The sequence below is a fragment of the Amblyomma americanum genome, chromosome 11 (assembly GCF_052857255.1).
Source record: "Amblyomma americanum isolate KBUSLIRL-KWMA chromosome 11, ASM5285725v1, whole genome shotgun sequence".
NCBI classification, from domain to species: Eukaryota; Metazoa; Arthropoda; class Arachnida; order Ixodida; family Ixodidae; genus Amblyomma; species Amblyomma americanum.
In genome coordinates this window covers 130,907,178-130,924,415 of record NC_135507.1, presented here as the reverse complement: position 1 = coordinate 130,924,415, position 17,238 = coordinate 130,907,178, and the positions used below count along the sequence as shown (strand labels likewise).

General features: G+C 50.8%; 1 protein-coding gene across 1 annotated transcript in view; it reads left to right on the top strand.

Annotated features, from left to right (window-relative positions):
• Positions 1 to 206: 206 nt before the first annotated feature.
• Positions 207 to 17,238, top strand: part of LOC144109893 (uncharacterized) — a 651,790-nt gene continuing 634,758 nt past the window's right edge. The window contains exons 1-2 of the mRNA XM_077642657.1: positions 207 to 298; positions 860 to 1,067. Of these exons, the coding sequence (XP_077498783.1) occupies positions 207 to 298; positions 860 to 1,067 (300 nt within the window). The remainder of the gene's footprint in view (positions 299 to 859; positions 1,068 to 17,238) is intronic.

Genomic DNA, 17,238 nt, shown 5'->3' with positions numbered 1-17,238 from the left:
GTGTCGGGAACGTCACTTCTTGGTACGCGACAACGTGTTAGCAAGTAACTATTCTGAAAAACCAAAGTGGGCGCCCGCTGTCATTGTTGCTCAAATAGGACCTGTCTCTTTCCAAGTACGTGCAACCAACAAGAGGGGCACCTTCACCTGGCGTCCACACCAGGATCAGCTGCTACAGAGGCCTGCTGAGGACGTTACCCCTAGGCATGGAACAGCTGGTGAAGTTACGACCAGCGACTTCCTGGTTTATCCTGAGACTGCCGGCGCACCAGTTCCTTCCAGTCCACAACCGTCCAGGGTAACTCCGGTTGTGCAACAGGCAACACCAGCACCCGCCGAGGCAAGACGCTACCCCATGCGAAATCGTCGCCCACCAGATAGATTCGAAGATGGACTCTGATTGACTTTGTGCTTCATTAAAAGGGGAGGTTGTGTTGTGTCGGCTGGCGCTCATGTCGATAAGAGCACTCTGCGAAGTGCGCATGCGTCACTAAGTATTAAAAGCAGAGTGCCGCTTGCTAGCGGCTCTTTTTCTTGCTCGAGCCTCAACCCACAAGCATGGGTTAATAAACGTCGTTCACCCGGAACTTGTCTGATCTTTTCGGCACGCCTTGGCACAAAACGTAACACGTGACGACGAAGATGTGATTTTGAAGAGTTGCGCAGCGTTAAGGAAGGCAAGTGTTCTCGGCATACAGCCTCTGTTCAGTATCGACGATTGAAGAGTGCTGTTTTTTTCTTTTCTTCGCTGACTGATATGAACGAAGAAGCCAGTGCAGGTTCGATGCAGTTCTCGCTGCTATGGCGTAATAACCTTGTGGTTCTTTATTTTTTCTTCTCTGTTTCCACTCCGTTCAAGGTGGTGTCTGCAGGTAGGAAGCGGCGAGCAGGCCTCCAATAAGCGCTTCCGAATCGGGTACACGGGCCACGGCGACCAGTGGGGTCGCTACTTCATCGGCGAGAAGGGGAACCAGTGGAATGGACCCAACCAAAAGAACCATTCAGGCTACACGGGTCGCCAGTACCTGCATGTTCACATACACTTCAGCGGACCCGACAAGGCTGAAGTGAGTGACATAAACTGTTCTTTCCTATTCCTCGTCCGATGCTGCATGTATTTTATAAATTGTAGAATTACTTTTGAAAAGTGATGAATTTAATTTGCCAATTAGTTGCCTAAAAACAATGAAATCTGGAAATAAATTACATTAACAATCACTGATCAGAAAAGTAAAAGCAATGTCATACTTGACAAAGCGACACAACTATCGTCAAGTCACTTTTTGTAGTCTGGATGCACATAAACAGATACTCGCGACACGAGCATTCAATGCGACACCTGTCAGCGAAGGCAAGATCCGCGTAACTGATACCCTTCGCCAGCCTGACCGCAAATTTGTTAGCGTAGCAGCCATGGAGTCGAAAAATATGAACAAACTCGTTCCACAGTGGGTGTCAGCAAATTGGGAAGATAGTGGCGCGTCATTTCGTAGACTTCCTTCATGGCGGGTCATTCCGCGCCAAGCCCACCAGACTGCGCACAACACTTCCCATTTTTTTCTGGAACTTTTTTACTCTTTATCGCACTGCCGAAGGTAACTTTGCTCAATGTTTTCGTGGGTAGGAGGAGAAACATTTATTAGGCGCAAAGATATTGATCTCGTTTGAGTGGTCAAGCGGGTGGCTTCCTCATCCAGGACTCCACTGTTCACGGCTGCTCGACGAACTTGCTGAACGAGCCCTTCTTGCCCGTCACGGTGTCGCCGTTCCTCGCATCGCTCAAATCACGTGATGTAGAAGAGTGTGTCGGCGCAACAGGGGCAGACGCTACGATATGTTACTGGGTATACATACTGCTCTATCTGTGTAGCTTTGGGAATGTGTTTGAATAAGTCCTGGAGCTGCGGCTGAGCTCTTTGTGAGGGGGAGGATAAATCCAGAGGTTAAACCGCTATATCGCAAGTCGTTCGCCGTAATAGAATAGCAGGGGCGCGAAGGATGGGGATGGATCAGACGATTTGTGCGGCCCCGCTAAGTTGCTTAGCGCTTGAAATCGGGCGTTCGCCCTTTCCTTCCCCTCCAGTCCCCCGTAGCCTGGCGTCCACTATGCCGCATCTGGGCTCACTGCGCTCAAGGAGGCAGCGAAGGTAATGCAGTTGCCTCTTACACGTACGTTACGAGCATGCGGGTCACCCTTGCATTGATTGTCGCAGATGTCGGTCGACGTGAGCCTTGCGGCAACTTTATAATGATAATAATAATATTAATATTTTCTTTCATCACCATGCCATACATGATGATGCAGGGCGATCCAAGTAAAAGCTGCCTTTCAACACTGTGACTGAGCTGTGGTCCCCCTTTTGACAACAGCATCCAAAGTGACGTAAAAGTATGGAAGTGTACAGAGTGGGCTTGGAGACACGGAAACGATGGGCCACACTCACCGGCGAATCTTTCCCGTCTTGTTTGTGCAGGTGAGCAATTGTCATTCCATACATGCAAAAGGCTCTAGTAACCGCTTTTATTCGTGCTGCGAAGCCCACACTGCGTATGCGATACAGTCTATGAATGTTCTCGCGCCATATCTGACTCTCTCCTGCTGGCCGGTGATATCGAGTTCAATCCTGGATCCACTGAGTCATCTACATCAGATCTGCTCAAAGCCATCCAAGCCAACCAGTCCGGGCAGTTAACTGTCCTAAAAGAGTTAAAATGTGTCAAATCATCTCTGGCCGACCACGAAAACTCAGTGAAGTTAACAACCGCCTTTCTAAGATCGAAGCCGAATGCGCTTCCTTCCATTCAACAAAACATCACGTAGAAAATACCAAATCCACGACAGCCGAGCGCCAAGCTGAGATTGCAACGTTGACAGCTCGTCTGCACGACGCTGAAAATGAGAACGAGGAAATAATCTAGTGCTTTATGGAGTGGAAGATGCGAGCAACCAATCATGGCATAGTACCGAAAAAATAATCATCGAGCACTGCAGCCAGCACCTAGATGTGTCTATCGAGCCTCGTGGCATCGAGCTCACCCATCGTCTTTGTGACGATTCGTGCACATGCACCGGTGCCACGGCGAGCCGGTCAGTGACTTTTCCTGGAGACGGTTGGCCGCGCCGTCCTGGCGTCGGGTCGCAGCGGAGAGACATGACCATATTTGGTTGTGGCGGAGAAACATGACCATATATGGTAACCGTCGACGGCCCTGTCGAACGACGCTTGAGTGTCCCCGTCATTATGCACCCCTCGAGAGCCACGTCGGAGTGGACAAAGGCGCGGCCACGGCTGAAGAAAGAAGCAAAGGCTTTAAAAGCGGAAGCCGACGGGAGGAAGGGGAAGAGCGATCGGGGCGAGTGGACGAGAGGGCCGGAGACGGAGCGAGGCAGAAGACTGGGGCTGCGCATTGACCTGAGCCCGGGGTCTAGCCGTCGCTAACGTTCGACCTTCGCCAACGCGCCTCCACGCCTGGCAGCTCATCCAACGACCAGCCGAGAACGAGGGCAGCACAGCCACGAGGAACTCCCAGCCCGGCCGCTGCAGACAACCAGCCATTCATCGAGCCCGTGCCACACCACGCTGACTCAGCCCCGGCGACGACGAGCCCAGCTTCTGTCCCGTAAGCGGCATCGAGCCAGATGCTTTATTTAAATCACTTCAAAATCATTTTGGAGTCTGTGCATCAATATCCTCATGCCCAGTGTGGACCCAGGGCCTTTTTAAGAAACTGGCTCATCACATTGTTGTCAGAAGTGGGGTCCAGACTTAAATCATTGGGCAAAAGCTGGACTGCACCCCCGGCGATAGGAGCTTGAGGCACTGACTATATTTGGTCTAATATGGAAGGAGCCCACTCGAGTGCACAGCCCTTTGGGGCAAGCGTACTTGGATTAGCAAACATGGTGGAGAGATTCACTGGCTACGGTCAGGGGCCGTCTATTGTTGAATTTTTTGACATGTTGGAGCAGGTGTGCAAAATGGGCGGGTTAACGGATGCACAACAGCTGGGAATGGCGAAATGTCGCATGTCAGGGGCAGCACATGATTTTGCCTGGAGAGATGAGGGAGTCAGGAAGGCGGGCACGTTGGCTGAATTTAAAAAGCTAGCGTTTAAATATTTTGACAGGGAACCTTCTAGCGTAAAGCTCAGGCGGTTCCTCGACGCTCGGCAGAAGCCGGGGGAAGACGCACGCGCGTTTGCCTCCCGCCTTCGCTTCCTTGGGAACGAAACCCTAGCGCGAGAACCGGGGCCTGATAGTTCGAAGCAAAAGCACGCCAGAGAGCTGCCTCTGGAGCAGATGACGTCCCAGTTCATCACTGGATTGAGGGATCCGGTGCGCAGGTTTGTTCTGTCTAAGGCGCCGTCTACTTTTGAAGGAGCGGTAGAGGCAGCTGTAGACGAGGAGCGTAATGAGTTGCTTGTCTCCAGTGAGGAGAAGGTGCGGATTGTAACAGAGCCAAAAAGTGCAAGCGCCGACGCGAATGTTACTCAGTTGACCGATAGGCTAGACCGGCTGGAGGCGCTCCTCGCGGAAGGCCTACAGTTAAATAACAGGGGCAATTTCCGGAACCGTGAAAGGAGGCAGGTTCGCTGTTATGCTTGCAGAGGGTACGGACACGTTGCCAGATACTGTCCCGAGCTAAACCGCGAATCTGGTACGCCAAATGGGCAGCAGCGCGCGCCGACCAACACGGGGATGGAACAAAGATACATTGTGCCAAAAAACGCGTAGAGTCCCCCGCAGCCGAGCCGGTTGGGGGGGAGAGCAGTAATAGCTGTGCTATTGTAAGCGTTTTTGGAGAATCCTGCCCGATTGCCAAATTCGTGGTAAACGGGGTCACTTGCAATCTGTTGGTTGACACTGGCTCCCGGATAACTCTCCTTAAGCAAACGTTTTTTGATCTGCTGACAAGGAAGGGAGACAGGCAGGTGCATGAGGCCCGAGAATCTCCGAAAGTAAGATTCGTGGGCATCACAGGAGCTGACCTCGGCACGGGAGGACTGTACCTTTTGCGCTTCACATTCGGGAACGAAAGTTTTGACCATCCCAGCTACATTTGTTCCGATGCTGTGTCGTTGCCGGATGGTATATCGGGCCTCGTAGGTCAGGACCTGTTACGGCAGCATGGCATCGATCTCATATTAAGCCAGAACTGGCTTTCCTGTCGCGTTGCTTTGGTCCCATTAGCAAATCGAGAGGCCGAGTACGTTGCCCGAGTGGACTATGGGGAACACAGCGCGAAACAGGGCTCGCTAACACACGCGGGCGTTAGTGTTAGGACAACGAGAGAAACAGTGGTGCCGCCTCGGTCAGAGATAATCTGTGTGGGAGCGATGTCAGCTCAGATTGATGAGGGACACATAGGAGTCGTTGAACCTATAGAGGGGCTCGCAATAGGACTGAGTGTGGCGGGCTGTTTGGTCACGGTTGACTCAAAGAAAAGGGTTCCCGTCCGCTTATGTAACTACTCGCAACAAGAGCTTCACCTGCCGAAAAACAAAAACATAGCTACATTCTCCACGGCTGAGGTAGATGACCAGGGTACCCCGATTTGCACTACGGGCCTCGTCAATGAAAGGAAAGGAAAAGAAGGGAACCTGCAGTTTGACCTCTCTCACATCGACTGCAAAGAGCGAGGAAGAGTTGAGGGTCTCCTACGGCGCTACTCGGATGTGTTCGCTGCATCGAAGCTGACCTGGGAAAGTGCGGAGTGATTAAACACCGCATTACGACTCGCGACTCGCCACCAGTGTACCAACGGGCCTATAGAATTCCCTACTCACAAAGAGAGGAAATGGATAGGCAGGTCCAAGAGCTAATCGACAAAGGCATTGTTGAGCATTCCAAGTCGCCGTGGGGGGCACCAGCACTTCTAGTTGAGAAACCCGATGGTTCATTTCGACTGGTAATAGAATACCGGCGATTGAATTCCATTACAAGGATAGATCCCCACCCACTGCCAAAGGTGCAGGAAACCCTCACGCAGCTTGGGTCAGCCAAGTATTTTACAGTTGTCGACCTCGCATCGGGGTTCTGGCAGATCGAAATGGATCCAAACGATGTCGACAAAACCGCATTTAACACCCCGTCTGGCCACTTTCAGTGGAGACGCATGCCGATGGGACTTGTTAACAGCCCTGCAGTCTGGCAGAGAACTGCGGACGTAATCTTGGCCGGTTTGCTGGGAAAGAGGTGCTTCGTCTACATGGACGATATAATAATTTACAGCAGCACCTTTCCCGAACACTTGGAGGCCATTGAGGAAGTGCTGGTCAGATTGCGAGCTGCTGGCTTAAAATTGAAACCTTCAAAGTGCCAACTTCTACAGCGGCAGGTCAAATACCTTGGACATATCGTTTCCGCAGACGGCGTAGAACCTGAAGCGGGAAAGTTAAGTAGCGTCCGCGACTTCCCTAGACCAACTGGAGTTCGAGGCGTTCGCGAGTTTCTTGGCTTAGTCGGATACTACCGAAGGCATGTGCGAGATTTCGCCCGAATCGCAAAGCCACTGACTGCACTAACAGCAAAAAACATAAGAGTTCGTATGGTCGGAGGAGGCAGAGGTGGCGTTCGAAGAACTAAAGGAAAAATTAATAACCGCTCCCTTGCTAGGATATCCAAACTTCAGCCAGCCTTTCATTGTAGCGACTGACGCCTCGAAGTTTGCAGCGGGTGCAGTGCTGTCTCAGAATTTTGACGGCAAGGAGCACACTATCGCGTTCGCGAGCCGGCAATTCAGTCCAGTCGAGCAGCGGTACAGTGCCACTGAGCGGGAGTGTCTTGCAGTGGTTCGGGCCGTTCGGCACTTTCGGTACTACCTCTATGGCCACAGATTCAGGCTAGAAACCGACTGCCAACCCCTTATGTGGCTTCTAAACGTGAAGGATCCGAGCTCGCGCCTCGCGCGCTGGAATCTGCAACTTCAGGAATACGATTTCGAGATAGAACACAAGCCAGGCAAGGTGCACACTAACGCGGGCGCATTAAGTCGAGCTAACCTGGTACGCACCGTGAATGAGTTTTGTCCTGCCATAGATACAAACGATCTCCGCACCGAGCAGCGAAAGGACAAAGGGCCAGAGAAAATATTTCATGATATTTCTGGGGGGATCGCCCGGGATCCCGACAATTGTTACTTTCTTGACAACGAAGGAACCCTACGAAAGCGCACCCGGCCTACGCGGTCAGGAAGGAAGGCTAGCCAGGTGTGGGAAAGAGTGGTGGTACCAAAGTCAATGGTGCCGCACGTCTTGAGGGTTTTTCACGATGCCCCATACGCGGGCCATTTTGGAGTAATGAAGACGCAAAGGAGGTTGGAGCGCTACTACTATTGGCAGGGCATGCGTTCAGATGTTAAAGAGTACTGCGCTAACTGCCGTTCTTGCCTGGAAAGAAAAACTCCGAAAAACCGCAGGCCGGCCCCCCTTCAGGAATTCGAGGAAGTCTCGACGCCTTTTGAGAGGGTTGGCATGGATATCCTAGGCCCTCTTCCGACTACGACAACAGGAAACAAATATGTACTGGTGTGCGTTGACCACGTAACGAAGTATGCTGAGATAACAGCACTGCCCGACCAAAAAGCAGAAACTGTGGCACGTGCCTTTGTAGAAACAGTGGTTCTGCGGCACGGCGTTCCACGGCAGTTGTTAACGGATCAAGGGTCAAACTTTGTGTCGAGGTTGATGAAAGATGTGTATAACCTTCTGGGAATTGACAAAAGACAGACCACCCCTTACAACCCGGCTTGTAACGGTGCTGTGGAGAGGCTTAATCAAACAGCAAGCAAACTGTTATCCCATTATGTTTCGCGAGACCAACAGGATTGGCACCTCTGGATACCGTTTGCTGTTTTTTCTTACAACACGGCGATGCACGAGAGCTCCGGTGACTCCCCTTTCTTCCTCTTGTACGGTCGCGACCCAGACACACCGAATGCGGTGGTTGATGGACAGAGACGGGTGCCATACGGGCCACTAGATTATTATCGAGCCGAACTGACGTCTCGATTGCAAGTGGCCCATGACGTAACAGCCGAAGCATTACGGGAAGCAGCCGACAAAAGAAAAAGGCGGTTCGACACTAGGGCTGGGGCGGTTCCTTTCAGGGTGGGAGACCGCGTATACCTTGAGTGTGTGCAGGTCAAGGCAGGGCTTGCCCGTAAGTTAACGCCCAAATGGAAAGGACCTTACCGCATAGTAGAGCAGCTATCGCCGGTTAATTTTCGGACTCGGGAGATCGCAGGGGCCTCAACCGCTGTGGTCCATGCTAACCGGTTAAAGCAAGCACCAACGTGCTCGCCTCTTTCTGAAACAGCTGCCTCAAGGGAACAGGAGGGGGAGGATAACCTTCGCACGGAGCCCGCCATTGTAAATAACCCTGCATTGCAGAAAAGCGGTCAGAGCGCAGGCACAAAAATTTCAGTCCATGTGAAGAACTGGAACACCTCATGCAGTCGCAGCTCGGAGGCGCCCTTCTCGAGGAGGAGGCATTCCAATCTGGCAGACGTATTCCAGCCGCTAGGTACTACCTCCGTAACCGAGTAGTGGACAGGGAGGTACCTCGCTAAGACTACATTTCCTTGTTTTGTACATTACAAGTGCGCTTCGTTTAGTTTCATTTTTTGTTCGTTCTCTTGTTTGAGATGTTGTACATACTGTTAATTATGGTCTTATATTGTGCACTCGAGTGGTATCTACGGTGAAGAATTGTTCTGAAACTCCGCTCTGGCTCGGTGCTCGTGGGGAAGAAAGGAACGACTTGTGCGGGATACTGGCCCGAACAGCGCGGCGTGTGTGTGTGCGCGTGTGTGTGTATGACGAATTCCTAATGTTCAATGAACATTCCTTTTAAGAAGGAACGGATGTGACGATTCGTGCACATGCACCGGTGCCACGGTGAGCCGGTCAGTGACTTTTCCTGGAGACGGTTGGCCGCGCCGTCCTGGCGTCGGGTCGCAGCGGGCAGACATGACCATATTTGTTTGTGGCGGAGAAACATGACCATATATGGTAACCGTCGACGGCCCTCTCGAACGACGCTTGAGTGTCCCCGTCATTATGCACCCCTCGAGAGCCACGGGGGAGTGGACAAAGGCGCGGCCACGGCTGAAGAAAGAAGCAAAGGCTTTAAAAGCGGAAGCCAACGGGAGGAAGGGGGAGAACGATCGGGGCGAGTGGACGAGAGGGCCGGAGACGGAGCGAGGCAGAAGACTGGGGCTGCGCATTGACCTGAGCCCGGGGTCTAGCCGTCGCTAACGTTCGACCTTCGCCAACGCGCCTCCACGCCTGGCTGCTCATCCAACGACCAGCCGAGAACGAGGGCAGCACAGCCACGAGGAACTCCCAGCCCGGCCGCTGCAGACAACCAGCCATTCATCGAGCCCGTGCCACACCACGCTGACTCAGCCCCGGCGACAAGCCCAGCTTCTGTCCCGTAAGCGGCATCGAGCCAGATGCTTTAATTAAATCACTTCAAAATCATTTTGGAGTCTGTGCATCAATCTCCTCATGCCCAGTGTAATCACTTCAAAATCATTTTGGAGTCTGTGCATCAATCTCCTCATGCCCAGTGTGGACCCAGGGCCATTTTAAGAAACTGGTTCATCACATCTTGGCGCTTATTACTCAGAGGAAAAAAAACGACCTATTATAGTTAATTGGCTCACTTTAAAGACAAAGAGCATATGCTATCATTAAGCAGCAAATTTAAAAATATTGGCTACAGATTCTTCGAAAATTTTCCCCCAACGCTCGTCTTACGCGTAAACGCCTCTATGACTCTGGTGAATGTAATAAGCTCTCCTTTAAAATGCGATATGTCAGACTGATATCATGAAAAAAGTCATGTATTCGACCCTGCCACTAAAAACGAAATTGAAGCCAAGCACTAGCAATTACCTCAACGCAATCGCACAGCGAAGCAATCTCACCGCTTTCAGTTGTCTGTCTTGTTAGCAAACATTCGTAGTGTAATCCCAAAACGCGACCCATTATGTAACTGGGTTGATTCATGCTTCTCTACTATAGGTTTATTAACCTAAACTTGGCTTACCTCTTCAATTAATGACGCGGAGATAGTACCCTCCCTTGCTAACATAATTTTGATATAATGTCAAGGGAATAAACGCCCAGGGCACGGCGTACGCCGACCAAGTGCCCTGCGCCGAAGAGGAGGAGGCGTGGGGAGCGCGCGCAGATGAAAATAAAGACTGGGGGCCGGCCGGCGGTGTTCGTGTGGCTCTCTCCGACATGGTGTGCTTTCCTTTGGGCGGGACCATCGTCCCATTGCATATTTTGATTGCAGCAGTAGGATGGTGTCCACCAGCGCTCGGAAAGAGGCTGCGAAGGCGGCCGAGGACGGTGAGTAATCCAGCTGACGCGGCACACGGCGCGGCGGCCGGCGCTGCTGATCTCGAGTATTCCGACGGCCTGCCCCTTTCCCTGGTGCTGGAGGCTAACGTCGCTGTGCCTTTACTGGAGGCCGCCTTTGAGCGCCACCATCGGCGAGTGGACCGGCTGTTCGAGCGGCTGGAGAAGATGGAGCAAGAAGATGACGTCTGAGGCGATGAGGCAGCGCCAGACCAAGCGGTTAGGACAATGGGTGAGCAAGGGGCAAGGACCAAGCTGGCTGCAGGTGGCGACGAGCGCGAGCGTGAGCGGAAAAGGATGGTGCGTCGGCCAGGAGGTTGAGTTGAACTGGATACCTGTGACTGTTCCCCTGCCGCCCCCAGTTCCGCAAACGCCTGTCGTGTCGACGCAGACTGCTTGAAGGTTGGTGTGGGGTCGGTTGTCCCGTACCATGTGATGCTTGCCGCCTCGCTCACCAGAGTGAACCTAGCCGGTGTGGGACGTTCTTCGGTGACTGCAGGAGCCTTCACACAGCTCACAAACTTTGAAGCCAACGGACAGTTTGACACCTTCCTTTCTCCGGGCCCACGTTGCGCCACGCCAGGAAAACCTGAATCAAATGCCTATATGTCGTCTCCATCCGAAGAAAAATGCCGCGGTCACAAGTTCCGAAGTGTGACGGTCCAAACTTTAGGCATGGAAGCGACCCCATCTGCCACGGTAAAACTAGAAGAGGCCAAGCCTAAAGATGCGCCGCCGGGAGCGAACACGAAGCATCAGGAGCAGATCGAAGAGGCGGAGGCCAACAGTACCGTCGAAGCCGAAAAGCTGGCTAAGCTTGAGGTGAACGGCTTACTGGAACCGCTGTCTGAAGTCGAGCGGGAGCCCTCACCGTTCTCGTGCGCGGAAGAACCACATACAAGCAGCTCCGAGATCTACCTGGACAGTTTGGTATCGAACGGCACTTCAACATCGTCGCCACGGGATGACGCGTGCCGCAGATCAAGCTATGTTCCTGAGAAGAACCTGAATCCAGAATTCCCTGTGGCTCTTCTGGAGGAGCTGGATGCCTTTCTGCAGGAACGCAGCCCCATCGGGGGAGCGCCGCAAGATGTGCGAGATCAACAGGGAGCTCTTCCTAGCTGTGGGTTACCGTCGTCTACTCCACCGCACGCCGTCTCGAGGGGCATCAGCGCGGAGTCTGCGGAGCCTTCCGGCACTTTTCGCCCCGGCCCGCTGTACTGGAGTCTGCGGCCATTGCCGTGGGACAGCATTACTTGAGGCTGCCGTACTTTTCGGCTGGCCTCCCTGGGTTCGAACAACCTAGACCGTCGCACTGCCTCACGCTGGACTTCCTTCCCGTTTGGGCAATCGCCTCCCAGCATCAGGCATGAGCATTCGCGCACGCGCGCCGTTTCCTGGATTACAAGCGCGCTGTGCCAACGACGCCTCCTCCTGTGTCCGCAGTCGCGCCCCCGTGAACACTCCACCATGGAGGTGCAGGTGCAGGGAGAGATTCTTCACCTCCGCGACTATGACCAAAGGGACTGGACTCACGTCCTTAGTGTGACTGCCCGCTCGCACCTGCAAGGAACGCACGCAGCTGCGCAGCTTTCGCGGCAGCCGGCGCTCCCGGCTGCTGACTACAAAATCATCTTCAGGTCTCGAGGCGGGCTGCAGCTGGACCTGCTTCCGCCCCGACTACTACGGGAAACCATCCTCCAAGCGGCGTCCCAGCTTCACGAACCGACGCGTACCCAAATCAGGGTTCACCCACTCAGCAACACGTGCACAGTAAGCACGCCCCTACAAGCTGACGCACTCGCGCTGGTTCGCGTAACCCAGATACAGCGCCAAGCCAAGGACTTCGCAGTCTCAGCTTATATAGCGCAACCGGACGGAGCGGTACGCGGAGTCATCTCCAATGCATACTGGAATGAGAGCCCGACTGCTCTCCTCCAGGACCTCATCACCGGATAACCGGAATCCACCATCGTGGACGCCCGCCGAATGGGGGCCACGCCTTCTGTTCTAGTCACCTAGAAGAATAAAAAAACGTGACAAGATGTTCGCACTATTTATCAAAACCAGGGATCCAAACACTCTTACCCAGTTCAAAAAATTCAGAAATAAACTTAATTCTGATATCAAACGTTCGCGAGCCATGTATTACGAAAACAAATTCACTGAGATTTATAACAATCCCAAAAAAGTTTGGACCACCGCAAATAATTTGATGTCTAAGGGTGAGAGAAGGGACCTTACCGAATTGACAATTGAAGGTGTGTCCTACACAGGGACCCCGCTGGCAAACAAACTTAATGATCACTTTTTAGCTGCTGGGGCTCCCAATCCCAACATAGACAATAATATTCAGCATAAAACATACATGAAATCAATATTCAGGGACTCGATTTTCCTGGTTCCTACAACTTCAGAAGAAATTTGTGCCATTATACGACAGCCAAGTAATAATAAATCTTCTGGAATAGATGATCTCAGGTTCCAACCCATAAAATCAGTAGCACAGCATATCAGCAGTCCGCTTTCTCACATATGTAATTTAATCCTTTCTACTGGGGTGTTCCCTCATGAGCTAAATATTGCGAAAGTGTCAGTAATTTTTAAAGGGGGAAACGAAAACGACCTAAATAATTACCGACCAATATCGGTTTTGCCAGTCTTTTCAAAAATTATGGAGCAGATTATTTACATTCGCTTATTAAATTTTTGTAAACAAGAAGGTATAATTGTAGAACAACAATATGGCTTTCAGAAAGACAAGTTTACTGAAAAAGCGTTACTTAATACTAAAGATAAAATAATAAGAAACTTTGAGCAAAAATATCATACAATAGGACTTTTCCTTGACTTCAAGAAAGCGTTTGATTCCATCAAACACAATATATTGTTGCAAAAGTTATACAACTATGGAATCAGAGGTATTGCATTTGACTTAATAAAAAGCTACTTAGATAGTCGACAACAATACGTGCAGATAAACCAGGCAAAATCAAGCCTATGAACAATAAAATACGGGGTCCCACAAGGCTCCATCTTAGGGCCCTTTCTGTTTTTGTTTTATATTAATGACATTATCGATATTCCACTCACGCCAGATGTAATCCTGTATGCAGACGATACTAATGTATTTTTTTCTGGAACAGACTTAGAAATGCTTGAAAGGCAAACAAACAGCTGGCTAATCAACCTATCACAATGGCTTAACATTAATCAATGAACCTTGAACACTAATAAAACAAAGTACATTATTTTCCGTCCCAGAAATAAAGCCATCAATAGAGAACCTATTATACAATTTCGTGGGGAACACCTAGAACGAGTAAACTTTCACAAATTTCTGGGGGTTATCTTTCAAGAAAATTTGAGCTGGTCTCTGCACATAGAAAAAATACGAAAAGTTATTTCCAGATCAATCGGAATTATCTTCAAAGTAAAGAACTTACTACCAATGTGGTTAAAAAAGCAGTTGTATTATATTCTAGTTTTTTCTCGTTTGCAATAATGTATTCTTGTATGGGGAACTACGACAAAAGCAAACATGGAAAACCTGCCTATACTACAAAAACGAGTCATACGTTTAATAGAAAACTCTCCATATAGAGCCCCCTCAGCCCCACTTTTCCAAAAACATCAGATATTAACTATCACGAATATCATGAACAAAAGAGTAGCTTTGAAAATATATGACCAAATAAAAATGAACCCGGCTGGGTTCTCGCAAACTTTTTTCTTTAGAGACCACGACCATAACCTTCGGCATATGACCTGTAGAAAAGAACTAGTGCGTACGATCTACGGTACACAAACGCTAAAATATCGAATCGCTGATCTTCTAAATAAGTACCCGGGTAATATAGAAACCATTCACAACAGTCGTTCCACGAAAGCATTTAGCAAAAAGTTAACCCATTTCTTTTTGTGACATAGCAATGCCTTACTTTTTCTGCACATATCTGCCCTATATTAAAAGAAAAGAAAAATCTAGGTTTTTATTAGAAAAGAAAATGTTACTTTGGCCGGCCTAGTTAAGCTCTTCTTTCCTTTTGTTATATTCAGTCACACAGATATTTGTATTTTATGTGAAATTTTGTGCAACAATGTTGACTCGCGAATATACTTTTTACAGCATTTCTTAATTGTGTACCTTAAATGAATATGTGCTGTTTTTTTCTTGTTTTTTTTTCTTTTTCGATGTTTTCGTGTATAATGTTATAAGCAATGTCTCTTTGGTGTTATGATCTGTTTTTCTTTGGTTAAACCTGCCCACTGCTCAGTTGTAGAGTGTAAAGGGGGCGGACGCTTCGTCAGGCAACTTTTGATTGCCTTTTTGTTCGCCTCCTCGGCAACCAAGTGTTGTTGAAATAAATCTGAATCTGAATCTGAACATTCCGTGCTGGGCCTGTGCCACGCGCAATTCTTTATAGAGGCACCCTCCACAGGTGTACACCGTACCGAGGGCATATAGACGCCTGCACGAACTGCCGCGTCCCAGGCCACCGGGCGGATGTGTGTGTCCCCCACCCAAGATCTCATAAATGTTCGCAGGAAATTCCTTCCCAAAGAAGATTTGCCCTCATGTACCCCCAGCCACACTCTCTGCGGAGGCCCACATATCACTGGAACTGGGAACTGCAAAGCATGGGGCCGTAAACTAGCGTCCCCGAGGAACGCTCTCTCTCCTTTGTGTAAATCGCGGCCGTCTCGCGGCGGTCAACAAAGCACAACCAACGGACGCAGCTCGACGGCTTCCCGGTCAACTTCCAGAAACCGACAAAACAGCAGCAAAAACTCTTCGCATCTCATTTGGGCAGACCGCGTTTCCGGCAACGCCACCCGTCATACCCCGCCACCCCAGTCCTCCCAAGAAGATTCGCCAAACCAGGAGCTCCGGGCCTTGCGCGACGATGTAAACCGTCTCCCCTCCCTTTTAAGCACTCTCACCCCTTCTCTGCCTAATCAACCCGCACCCCCTCTCGTTAACCTTACCTCCCCAGCCACAGACACTTCGAGCAGCCCCCTGCAAAGAAGCAGCGCACCTCAGACGCCCCACCGCCTCCCATACCCCTAGAAATAGACGCTAAATTTGCTGCACTGGATGCCAAATTTGACCGGAAATTAAAAGAGCTATACGCCCGCCTTGAGGCCAGATTCAATCACCTTGCCGCCACCCTCACCGAAAAACTTGAACAGCGAATGGACGCTATGCTTACCAAGATGATGGAGCTCATGGAACATAACCTTACCCATCGCTTCACACAAATTCAGACCACCTCTACACACCGCCCCTACATCCTCAATCTCGAATCCCATTTGCTATACAACACAAAACAATTGACACCCGTCTCACTCCCCTCCTCAACCCCCTACTTTCCAAATGGCGGGGCGGAACACTAATTCTCTCCCTATTTTAACTTGGAACTGCCGCGGTTTCCGGGCCAAGCGCGCACCTCTGCAACTTCTCCTTCCCACACTCACGCCAACTAACCATATACTTCTCCAGGAGACTGCATACCAGGCAACCCTCCCCAACTACACATCTACACACTCAGACATCACTAACAATCCAGGGCGTCCACACTCATCCACCGCAGCCTCACCTATAAAACTCATCACATCACGTCTGAGACACCCTGCGTTATCACTGAACTTATACATAGCAAACATACACTTGCTTCAGTCATTATAGCAAATATATACCACGCCCGTCCCAGCCGATGGCCTCGTTAGAATAACTTCTGCGAGAGCTACACCTCATAGCAAGGAAACATCCTCCACTAATAGGTGGGGACTTTAACAGCCAGCATACTGACTTGGGATACACTATCACGACACATCGAGGTCACAAGCTGTGGCTGTTCCTGCAGACCCTCCAACTCACTGTTCACAACACGTTTACGATGCCCACGCGGATCGGCAATAGTGTCAGCATGGACACCAGTCCGAACCTGACGCTGAGCTGCTACCCCAGCAGTGTTACCTGGAATAGAACTCAACATACATTGGGCAGTGATCATTACATTATACAAGTCACTGTCCCGTACAAACCACCCCGTCACTCCTATACAACACACAACTGGTTAACTGGGATGCACTTCGCGCTGCACGCACCGGCCACCCAGACACTGCCATCACATACATCGACGCTTGGGTGCAATCACTCGAGCATGACGTTCACCACAACACGCAACACATTGAAACGCCCACCGAAGCCCCTGCCCAGGACACACGCCTAGCCCACCTCTGGGAGGCTTATCACAGCCTCCTGGAACGCTGGAAAGGCAATAAATATAACAAGACACTTAAAAAGCGGCTGGCCGCGCTGCAGAGCCAAATCCAGCAACACTCGCAGGAGCCGTGCCTATCCAACGGAGGCAGATATGTGACGGGATAGCCGGAAACCTGTCCAGAAAACGCACATGGCAACTCCACCGACACTTCATCGACAGACCACGACGTGACACGCCTCACACACCAACATATTGACGATCCCGAGGCCCTCATAAACATACTTCAGAACACATACACCTCTCCGGGTGCCCCCACACCTCTACCCACCTCCATAGGACCAGCCGATCCGACACTCGACACAGATATCACTGAGACGGAAGCCAGAGCGGCCCTCCTGACTCTCCGAACCAACACTGCACCTGGTACAGACCAAATCACAAACTCCATGCTCCGTAATCTGGGCGACCAATCGATCACCCAAATTACGCAATACTTCAGCCAGTGCTGAAAGGAGGGTATCCTCCCGCAGTCCTGGCGCCACGCGAAGGTAATATTCATACCAAAACACAACAAAACACACTTAAAAACCTTCCCCGATTTCGCTAACCTCATGCCTCGGAAAGCTCCTCGAAAAGG